The sequence below is a fragment of the Vombatus ursinus genome, unplaced genomic scaffold (assembly GCF_900497805.2).
Source record: "Vombatus ursinus unplaced genomic scaffold, bare-nosed wombat genome assembly UNPS02014817.1, whole genome shotgun sequence".
Taxonomy (NCBI): Eukaryota; Metazoa; Chordata; class Mammalia; order Diprotodontia; family Vombatidae; genus Vombatus; species Vombatus ursinus.
Window position 1 is genome coordinate 10447963 of NW_020954595.1, and position 11570 is coordinate 10459532.

General features: G+C 40.7%; 1 protein-coding gene across 6 annotated transcripts; it reads right to left on the bottom strand.

The window, feature by feature from the left end:
- Positions 1-1385: 1385 nt before the first annotated feature.
- Positions 1386-10357, bottom strand: LOC114023284 (probable G-protein coupled receptor 141). Of its 6 annotated transcripts, XM_027835877.1 has the most exons (4): positions 10124-10357; positions 6134-6253; positions 5840-5861; positions 1386-4587 (listed from the first exon to the last, which is right to left on the bottom strand). In XM_027835877.1, exon 4 carries the CDS (start codon positions 4577-4579, stop codon positions 3686-3688), a length of 894 nt encoding a protein of 297 aa, XP_027691678.1. In that variant the 5' UTR covers positions 4580-4587; positions 5840-5861; positions 6134-6253; positions 10124-10357; the 3' UTR covers positions 1386-3685. The 6 variants fall into 6 exon arrangements, with proteins under 6 accessions (XP_027691678.1, XP_027691681.1, XP_027691677.1 ...); XM_027835880.1 differs by lacking the exon at positions 6134-6253; XM_027835876.1 differs by lacking the exon at positions 5840-5861.
- Positions 10358-11570: the final 1213 nt, after the last annotated feature.

Genomic DNA, 11570 nt, shown 5'->3' on the forward strand with positions numbered 1-11570 from the left:
CAGGACACCGAGCTTGGGGGCAGGAACAGGGTAGCAGACAAGAGCCCTAGAGAAAGTGGCCTCCCACCACGGTGGGCCCCAGATCCCTCCAGAGATTCTGGGAAGTCACAGCAGCAAGTGTCTCTAGGGCACAGCTGGGGCACCCAGGAGCATAGTGTGAGGATGTTATTCTGTGTTTCTCATGCAGACAGGAAGCCTGCCTGTGGTTTCCTATGACCGACAGAAGCCTCTTGAACAGATAGCCAAACCCCCAGTTGACCCAGAAATTAGGGACTCACCTGCCTATCCCAGCTCTCCAAGACAAGCAGGATTAGCAGAACTTGGGGCTGAGGCTACGGGGATAAGGGGGCTGAGCAGGGGAGAGGGTTGTTAAAGCCTCACCATCTACTGCAAAAGCATTTCCAAACCCAATCTTGGGCCCAAGAAAGGGAAAGGACACCAGAATCGCTTGAAGCTGGAAGGGACCACAGAAGCCATCCGGGCAAGCCCAGCCCACAGCCAAAGCCAACACAAAATTCAGCTAGGGGAGCCGGGTTGTGCTACTCTGGTTTGCTTTGCATGCTTGTTAGAAGGGATTTTAAAACTGGTTAAGCAGTTTCATTCCAATGAGAAACAAAGTAGTTGTTGGCTTCACATTCAATTTCTGTCTTGAAATGCAAGTAAGACATTTGTGTTGTTGTTCGGTCATTTTTAATCCTGTCTGACTCTGTGACCTCATTTGGGGTTTTCTTGGCAGAGATACTGCAGTGGTTTGCCATTTCCTTCTCCAGCTCATTTTACAGATGAGGAAACTGAGGCAAACAGGGTGAAGTGACTTGTCCAGGGTCACACAGCTAGCAAGTGTCTGAGGGCAGATTTGAACTCAGGAGGGTGAGTCTTCCTGACTCCAGGCCTGGCGCTGTATCCACTAAACTGCCTAGTTACCCTCAGTAAGACACACAGCTTAGGATATTACAAATGCGGCTGAAATGATGGGAGTCTTTTTCTATCTTCTGGTGGGAATCACTGTAGTAAGGCAGAAGTACTGGTTTCTCCTCTCTCCCCCATGACAGAGCAGGCTTAAGAGCAGAGGAATCTTTGGCTCTTCCATGGGTGCCCTGGGAGCTCAAAGGACGAAGCTTATAGCTTCATAGCACTTACCACCTGACGGGAAAATCTGCTGCGAAATGAGGAAGCCAAACACTAGAATTACCGTTGGTGATAAAGTCAAACCTCAAGGAGAGAGAGCTCTCACCATAGTCAGTGCTACTATGAGTCACAGGATAAGAAACAAGGTTACTCTAGGGAAGAAAGACCCAAAAAGTCAGGTGAAGTTAACATGCGTTTATTAAATGCCTGCTATGTGCCAGGCACTGTGCTAAGTGCTGGGATACAAAGAAAGGCAAAAGACAGTCCCTGCCCTCCATGAGCTTATATTCTAATGGGAGAGACATCATGGAAACCACTATGTTCAAACAAGATAGAAATAATGAATTTGGAGGTAATCAGAAGTAAGGCACTACTAGCAAAAAGAAGGATTGGGAAGTTTTCTTCTTAGAATGGGATTTTAGCTGGAATTTGCAGGCAGTCGGGAGATGGGGATAAGGAGGGAGAGAATTCCAGGCATGGGAACAGCCTGGGAAAATGCAAGGAGTGGAGAGGTGTTGTGTGAGGAATAGCAAGCAGGGCAGTGTCGCTGGATCACAGAGCACATCAGAGGGGAGAGATGGGTAAGAAAACTGGAAAGGTGGGGGTGGGTTATGGAGGGCTTTGAAAGCCAAACAGAGGGTCTGACATTTGATCCTGGAGGTGAGAGGGAGCCACTGGCGTTCACTGAATAGAAGTGAGGGGGTGTGGCATCTCAGACCTGTGCTTCAGAAAGATCAGTTTGACAGCTAAGTGGAGGATGGATGGGAGAGGGGAGAGCCTTGTGGCCGGCAGTCCCACCCAGGAATGAGATGATGAGACCCTGCCCCGGAGGGTGGCAAGTCCAAGGAGAGGAAAGGGTCTGTGGCAGAGATGTTACTAAAGGTAGAGATGACAGGACTTGGTGATGATTGGGTGTGAAGAGAGTGGAGTAGTGTATGACATCTGGGTTGGGATGGAAAGATGATGAGTTCAGTTGCGGACATGTTGAATTTCAAGTGTTCATGGGACATCCAGTTTGAGATGTGTAATAGGTAGCTGAATGGAGGTCAGGGAGAGGTTAGCACTGGATGGGATCTGAGAATCCTCAGCATAGAGCTGGTCATTCAATCCATGGCAGGTGATGAGCTCACTAAGCGAAGGAGGAAGAGAGAGTAGAGAAGATGACCCAGGACAGAGCCCCGAACGACAGCTATGGTCAGAGGGCATGATCTGAAGGGGGATCCAGCAAAGGAGACAGAGAAGGAGTGGTCACAGAGGGAGAAGAGAAAGAGGTGTTCTGAAAACCTAGAGAGAAGAGGAGGAAGAGAGGTGATGAATGGTGTCAAAAGATGAGGATTGAGAAAAGGTCCCCCAGAATCCATTATTAAATAGTTTTATCTTCTAAGTTCCCCACTGACGGATTGGTTCTGTGGCAGGAACTCAAGTTGGATGACAGATCAAGGACTTCACTGTTATACTCCCAATGTCATAAGGAAGTGAGGAAGGTGTCCTGCACATTGGATGGACTCCTTGTGGTGAACTTTTGGGAGGGCCTAGATGAAAGTCACACTGGATGGGCTGTGATCTGCGCTGCTGAAGAGAACTTCCCCATCTAGGAGACCATCAGTCCATCTGAGTCTTCTGAATGAAACAAGGTCAAAACTGAGTAGGATGTGATTATCATAAGGGGTCGTTGTTCCTCTCTTTCGGTCCCTTAATGGTGGCTGGAATGACCTCCCCCACTCCAAATCTTGTCATTAGGGAACCATTTCTGTGTGGCCGTCTTTCTTTGTCTTGAGGTTGGGCACTGTGTTTACCCTTCTTTGTACCTCCCTTGTTTAGCACAGTCCCTGGCATGTATCAAGTGCTTAATAAGTATTTATTGACTCACTAACTGATCTTCTGTCTGACGGTGAGAGGAAAAATGGAAAAGACTTTGGGTGATCATGCATTGTAGATAGTTCAAATAACATTTTTTGCAACTATTGTTGTCAGTAGAGCCTTCAGATCACCTGGGAGCAATTTGGAGACCTTTGACCCTTCATTTATCTGGCTTATTTGCCCCACCCAGGCATAACCTGGCAACTTTGATATTTGGAATATCTCCAATGGTATTACGAGTATAAAATTCAATACATCTTAAAGCACTTTACAAATCTTAAAGCACTATATAAATGTTAGCCATTATCAAAGAAACTTTGGACTATTTCCTTTAATTTCCTAATTGTCACTGACCTAAGGTGAGTCTGCACCAGCTGTCCCTTCCACCTCCCAATGCTCAAGGGATGTACTGTCCATGAGGCAGCATACCTCCACCCACAGTATATTTTGGGGGAAAAAATTCTCACACTCTTTTCATTCGCTTGTCTGTCTTCCATCATCCTTCAAGGCATCTGGGCAAAGTTATGTAAATCACCTTAGGCTGCTTCATGAAGATGGAAAGATGAGGAGAGGGACAGGTAGGTGACTGCTGCTAACTTCCTTCTAGAAGAGGAAGGGTGAAGGTTCATGTTGACACAGCATCTTTAAATCTGGAACTTCTCTCAAAATGACATTGCTGGTAGATCAAAACAAGCATTCAATGGGCCAGTCCGCTTATGAAGCACAACATGTCCAGGCAGCAGACGGTCGTTAAAGCCTTGCAAATTTCACCACAGAGAATTAACTCAGGTTTTTTGTTCTGGAAATAATTTTGAATGAAGAAAACCCGAAAGGTGTGATGTGGTAGGAAACAAACAATAATTACCACCAAGAAAAAGAAACTATTGATATGAGCTCGAAACTCTTGGTGTGTCAACATTTCAGGCCAGAGCGTTTTGGTGAGTTGGGTGATGACAACCAGCTGAATCAGGGAGAGGATCAAGACTGTCACCATGATAATGCCAATCATGCAGTAATTGATGACAATCACTGGCGTATGGTTGAGTTCTTGGTAGAACTGAAAACAGTGATGCTGGGAGGAGTCCATATGGGTGCCATATTGGAACAGAAAAATCAGGGAGAAAATGAGCATCCCCACCAACCAGATGGCAACACTCAAGGCTATCACATGGCACTTCTGTAATTCCTGCAGGGGGAACCTTTTAAAGTAAATGAGTAAGCGTATGACAATGATGGCCACATAGAAAACAAAAGTGAAGTACATATGGAAATGTACCGTGCTGCTGATGACCCGGCAGATGAACCAGCCAAACTTCCACTCCAACAGAAAGTAGTAACTGAGGCGGAATGGAAGACTGAGCAGGAGGATGGAATGCAGCACGATGATGTTGGCGATGATGACGGTGATGATGGACTGGGAATTCCTCTGCAACAAGACATGGGACATCATGATGGTGCTGGCTGTCCCTCCTAACAAGACTATGCTATAGAGTGTGGCCAGCACCCTCCTGCAGTGGTCATCACAATGGGCTGGGTTTTCCACGGTTTCGTTGGAGACATTGCGCTGGATGGTCATATTGTACAAATCCATGTTTTCTCCTAAGGGAATACCAAAAGAAATTGTAAAAAATCTTAAATATCTAATTTTGAAAAAAAAAAAGTGTAAAAGTTTTGAATGGAGTAATCCTAGGACAAATCTCATTGAAGGCAGCTCTCGATTTTCTAAAATATTTGAGGGGACCAAAAGCATGGATAATACAGACAATGGAGATTCATCCAAAGATGAAGCTTATTTGTAGGTGTGAGCATAGACCTGTCTTTGGACATCAGAGTGGAAGTTCTAACTGCATTTCTAAGTCAACCCCCCCCACACCCCTAATTTTTTTGGTCCTAGCACCTTTTTTGGATCACCCTCACTGTTGGGGGATAGTCTGTATTTTTATACTATGTAAATTATACAGACTTTTTCTATTTTTTGAGTCCAGGATGCCTCATATAGTCATCTGGTCCCTGGAAACATCTTCTCTTGGACATTATGGAATAGGTCTCATTCTCAGGGTAGCTCTTGTAGAGATTAGTAGAAAATTTACTTGTAGAGATTAATAGAAAATTCTCCTAAAATCTACCAGTAACAAGACTTAATACCATTTAGTATAATGTCTTAAATTTGGCTTTTTAAACCTGAAATGTCAGAGAATTTTTTTTTTGTAAATACATTTTATTTGTTTTAATTATACCATTAGAACTGAAATTGCTGGTTGTCATTTCCCTTAAAAAGGGAAATCAATCCAAACTCATACTGGTGCTTTTCAAAAGATATACCACTTGTTTTTATCTTTACCTAAACTTTATACCTGATATAAGAATCTTAAAAAAAATTCTAACTTGTAAAATGAACCTTTCTATCTTTCAAAATTATAAGATACATTAAAATAGGAAAATAATTTCACTCTCTTTGCAATTATTAAAGCAATTTTATATGTAAAATTCTTAATCCAATTTTGAGAACTCATTACTAAAACCTAAGCAAAGCCTGAATTTCCATACTAGATACATTTGGATGTAAATCATATACATATGTATATAGTTCTTAAAGAAAACAGTCTAATCCTGTTGCTTTCTCAAAATTCATCATTCCATTTAATTAGAAAACTTACATCTTTGCCTTATTACTTTGTCTAATTCCCCCCTTAGGAGGATATCATCCTATATTACAATTTGACCACAAATACAGATTAAAATTCTAAATTGTTTCATATTTGCATCCTATTATAGCAACTCAGAGATGTTCCAATATCAATCTATCAATGAATAGATTCAGTGTTGTACTTAGAAAAATTCTATCACTCACCTGCCTTGATTATAGAAATTTGCTATGAAAAGAAAAAGGAGAGATATAGTTATAACAATGTCAAGACTTGTCCTCTCAAGGGCACAGCTGATTTGACATATACTATTACAGGGTATATTAGCTCCCTTGGCTCTGTTTGATTCCAAACACAAGTCATATATGAGTCAATCCATGTAGTAAAGTTCCATATTGTTTACAGGGTATTAAAGGCCAGGTTCAGGATTAACCAGCTGGGGAAATGTCCTGTTCAGAAAGGAAAAGCACAATGGGGAAGCTGAGTCAAGAGGAACCTACCTTAGACTATGCTAAGGTCATTCTATCAACTTTTCCCAGGGACATACATCCACCTCTAGAAGTTTTCAGAATGCAGCACATGCCATTTTCTACCGTTGGCTCCAATTCATACAACCATCACTGTAATCAAAATTCAAAACAATAATATAGTCCCAAGAGTTTTTGACCTTAACTAGCAGTGTTTTACTAACCATAACTTAGGGCTTGAATATTACTCATTTTCTCATGTTTCCCTAACAGTTATGTTACATTTGTCCCTTATTTTTGAATGAAACCACATGCTAAGGTTTCAGACATATACTAAATACCTGACCGTTGACTCACATTAATATATTGAAGTTACAACTTTGAACTACCCTATTCATTTTCATAATTTTTATAAGTGAGCTCCAAAAACTTTCAAAGGAAAGCTTACTTTTTATTATAATAAACTTGTAAATTCCCTCTCCCCCTTTGACAAGGAGTGGAAGAGGGGATCCTATTTTCTTGATTTCAGGTTCTCAGACTTCAGTATTTTCAGTTTTGCAGCATGTGATGTGGTCAGTAGGGCTGAAAAGATCTTATGACCCTGCCTGAATACAAAGTCTCAAAGGACCTCACAGATAAGAATATTTTAAAGGATCTGTGCAGCTTTTCCCCCAAACAGTAAATTACTATATTTCAAAACAAAATATACCTCATTAAATATTTACATTTTCAAATATCTATTTTTATCACATTTTTTAACAGTTCAATTCATAATCTAACAGCTTCCAGATTAAAAGAGAAGTTATTTTTCTAACAGCATTTCTGATACAATGATTTCCTACAGCATTTCATAATACAAGAAAAAAAACACAATTATAACATATACAATGCCATGTATTTAAAACATGAAATAAAACTTATTACCAGTCAGATGGTATCAATTCAGCAAAAAGCATTTCCAAATTATCTTATCTAAAAAAATATCATTCATTTTCTCATCTTTGGCATTTTATATGAATCACATCTGAAACCTGGCACAGAGTTATCACGTATGGACCAATTACATCCAATTATAGAAATGCTAATAGCACGAGTCAACGTTTGTATGATGCTCGCCACATGCCAGGCACTATGTCAAACACTTCCCAATCGTTAGATCATTCTGATGCTCACGACAACCCTGAGAGGTGGGTACCGTTATTATCTTCCTCTTTGTAGATCAGAAAACTGAGGTAAGGAGAGATAAGATAACTTAAGATCACGCAGATAATAAATTTCTGAGACCAGAATGGAACTCAGATTTCCCTGAATTTTTTTGGCATTTTTTTTTTTTTGCCTTTAATACCACAAGTAATAGGAGAACACATTTCACCACATCATAATTTAGTTACAGGACAAATCTCAGCCAAATCAAAGCTGGATTTACCACTACAAAATCAAAATCCCAATTTTCCCCAGGGCTATTAGGCACCTGCACTTTAAAATTCAGAGTCTAGGGTTAACAATTAGCTCATTTTCAAAGATCAACAGTAGCACTTTCACCTTTCCATAAACTTTTTTTTACTGACTTTCTTTCAAAAACCACCCAAAGAGCTAAATCAGTCCCTTTTTGTGTTCATAACCTAGTCTCATTTTCTCTTACTTTGAGCTTTTTCAGTTTCATCCCCGGGGAAAAGATAGGGAGAAATTTCAAGTGGCACCAAATTTCCATCCCTTGCCTTACAAGCTCAGGAGGGTCTAAAGACTGGGGAATGTGTTCCTGGAATGCTCTTTGGGGGCAGAGTACTATATTTCCTACTCATATCCCAAACTATCTAAATAACTCATCTTCACTCATTGTATTTCTCCTTTGTAATTTAGCACAAAATTTTATACAACCCCAAAGAATTGCAATACTGTCACCTTGTGGGGTTCCTACGAGTGTACAAATGAGTGGTTTCTTTCTAATTTTCTTTTATGACTTTGCTTCTAATTTACCTAAATAATTAATTCTATTATATAAAGCTTTGAAAGTTCTACTTCAGCCTTCCCAAAAGACATTCCGAGTTCCTGGTCACCTCCCTCTTTCCGGTGGTTAATTAAATTTTACTCATTTTAAAATTGCTCTTTGATTTAAACAAGCTTTTTTCTTTTCATGATCAAGAAGGGGTTAATAAGAGCAGCTATTTGGGTTTCAGATAAATTTAAAATGCAAACCAATACCAATTTATTTTCTTCACTCTGTGATCACTTTCAAACCAGCTACCTTCCTTCATTACACTCATACAATACACCTATCACTCTTCAGGGGGAAAGTGATCTAAGTGATATCTACCTCTGAAAATTTTACAGGATTGAATTCTTCTTTTTCCTTAAAACAAATTCTACAGAGTGGTACCAAAACTCACTAAGATCCGTTAAGCAATTCCCTCAATGCCCAGGAAAGTATCCTCTTCCCCACCCCAAAACTGTCACTCCCTGTGTGCCTTAGACAAGTCTCTAGACTTCACTGGGCCTACCTTCCCTCAGCTATAAAATAAGGCACTTAGATTAAGTGATTCCCTTCCATCTCTAAAATTGCTATGATTTTCACAAGGGAGAGGAAACGACCATCAGCAAAATGTCATTATCACAAATTCCATGAGATGGTCAAATTGCTTCATTACAATTCAACGCTATTAAAAGAACTATCTATTTTTAAATAATAAATTTGGCCTTCAGGACATAGGATCAAACAGAGTTGAGCCAGACCTCTCAGGAGGTAGAAAGTGTGTGTGGGGGGGTCCTTTTTCCTTTCTCCACTACCACCTAGCTTTTACCAATTTTCCTCAATAAACTCTACAAACTTCCTATCACCAACACGATCTGGCATTCAAGGCTCTTCATAACTTCCCCACTACCCTTCCAGTCCTCGCCATCCAGTGACATTGGCCTCCGTGACATCACACAAACAACACTCTCTGTCTCTCTGCTCTAGGCATTTATTTCTGACTATCCTTTTCAGCCGCGTTCATTCCTGGAATGCACTTCCTCCTCATCTCTGCCTACTCATACCCTCCTGGCTTCCTTTCAGTCCCAGGGAAAATCTCGTCTTCGTCAGGAAGCCTTTCTCAAGCCCTCTTAATTCTAGTGCCTTCCCTCTCTTAACAATGTCCTATTTCTCTCATATGTAGCTTGTCTGGACACGGTCTCCCCCAGTAGACCATGAACTCCTTGAGGGCAGAATCTGTCTTTTGTCTTCTTTCCTAATCGCCTGCACTTAGCCCAATGCTTGGCACACAGAAGGCTTCTTTTGTGAATAATTCCTTATTTTTTCCCAGTTACATGTAAAAACAATTTTTAACATTCTTCTTTTTTTAAATTTTGAGTTTCAAATTCTTTCCCTCTCCCCTCCCCAGATAGGAGGATATACAATTTAATGTATATTATATATGTGCAATCATGCAAAACATATTTCCATATTAGTCGTATTGTGGAAGAAAACACAGATAAAAAACATGAAAAAATAAAGCGGAAAATAGTATGCTTCAATCCGCATTCAGACTCAATCAGTTCTTTCACAGAGAAGGCTTTTAACAAACGTTTCTGGATGGACTACTTCCCTTCACCAGTCTCACCTCCCACTCTTCACCCTCCAATGGAAGGGTTTTTTCTAAACAATTCTCCCTTTTTCAGACAGATTGTGTCCCAAACTCCTTGGCTTCCTCCAGGAATCTCTCAAATCCTACCTTTTGCAGGAGGTCCCTCAGTTCCGCACTACTGGTGTCATCCCGCTGACACTCCTCCCAGTGAGAGGGTATATATATACCTTGTATATATAGGATCATTTGCATATCATTTCCCCAAAAAGAATGTGAGTGCTCCTTGAGGGGAGGGACTGTTTTGGCCTTTGTTTCTCCTGTGCTCAGCACAGAGCACATAGTAGGCACTTAATCAGAGCTTATTTACTGATTGACTTCGCCTCAGCCCGGAATCTGCCCACCCCAGACACATCCAGAACTCTTTGCCCCACATGCTTCTCAGTAGTCTTCCCTCAAGACTTACTTAATGCAAGAGATTCAGGTCACCTCCATTCTGAGGTCACTCAAGGAGTGAGGGCAAGGAGCTTCTGCGGGTCAGCTACAGTGAAGAGTCATCTTCTCCTTGGACAAGCTGGCATTTCCCCAACAGTCTTAGAGGGGTCCAATGCTGAGTGAAGATGTTAAGAAATGAGAGAAATAATAAGTAAAAATCATCAAGACAGATGAACCAGAAATAAACTCAGCTGCTGCTGGAGCACATATGAAAATGAGTAATTAAGTAGGTAGAGAAGTAAGCCTGGGGTATTTGGGTTTTGTGGGCTATGATTCTGCACGGCTTCAAAACACAGGAAGAAAGAGCAAAGTCTTCACTTGTCTACTTCAGCACCACAATCCTTTGCTGTCAATCAGCAATTTTTTTTTTATATTTAAACATTTTTATTTAGTTATTCTGATTTAACAAACACAAAAAGAAAGTATTTCTATATATAAAGTGGAAAATAAAGAGGCATGTATGTGAAAGAATGAATCTTTATTGTGTACAACTTGCTTTTTAAAAATTAAATAACAAATTCAACACATTACTTCCTTTTTTCTTGGCGACAAACATTTATTTCATCTTCTACTCACCTCTTCCCACAATGGAGCACAAAAAAGAAAAGAAAAAGAAAGTCTTCTTAACAAACAAGCATAATGAATCAGACAAATTTCCTTGTTGACCCCGTCCAACAATACACATCTCAGTCAGCATTCTGAAGGCATCCCCGTCTCTCAGAAGGTGACTGGCATGCTTCATCTTTGATCCTTCGGAATCATGGCATTTATCATCACATTCATCAGAATTCTCAAGTCTTTCAAAGTTCTTTTTCCTCCCAATTTCCTATGAAACTGTTGATTCAGTGTACAAGGAAGTTAAGTGACTTGTCCAAGGTCATACTCAACTTCAACAATCATTTATTGAGTGCCTACAAGACCCTCCATCTCTCAGCTGTAGGTGTTTTCTCTGGCTGTCAGTCCTCATGCCTGGGATGCTCTTTTCTCTTCTCCATCTCCTGACTTCCCTGTTTTCCCTCAAGTCCCAGATAAAATTTCACCAACTACAGGAAACCTTTGCCAATTCTTTTTAATTCTAATGCCTTTGTCTGTTGATTACTCCCCAGTTATCCTGTGTGCCTAATTGTGTGCATGTTGTCTGCCCCTTTAGACTGTGAGCTCTTCAAAGGCATGGGCTGTCTTTTGCCTTTTTTTTTATTCCTTGGTTTAGCATAATTCCTGACACATTGTAGGTGCTTAATAAATGGTTATTGACTGACTACTATGTGCTAGGCACTGTGCTAATCACTGGATACCCTGAAAAGAAAGAAAAAACAACATGGTTGAGTTCACATTCTAGCAGGGGAGACCACATGCAAACAACTGGGTTCCTACAAGATAGATAAGAGTGGAGGGAAGATGGTATGATAGGAAGGTAT

Excerpts from the sequence above, each read along its gene's own strand:
- LOC114023284 (XM_027835875.1), bottom strand. The coding sequence starts at position 4,579 with ATGGATTTGTACAATATGACCATCCAGCGCAATGTCTCCAACGAAACC.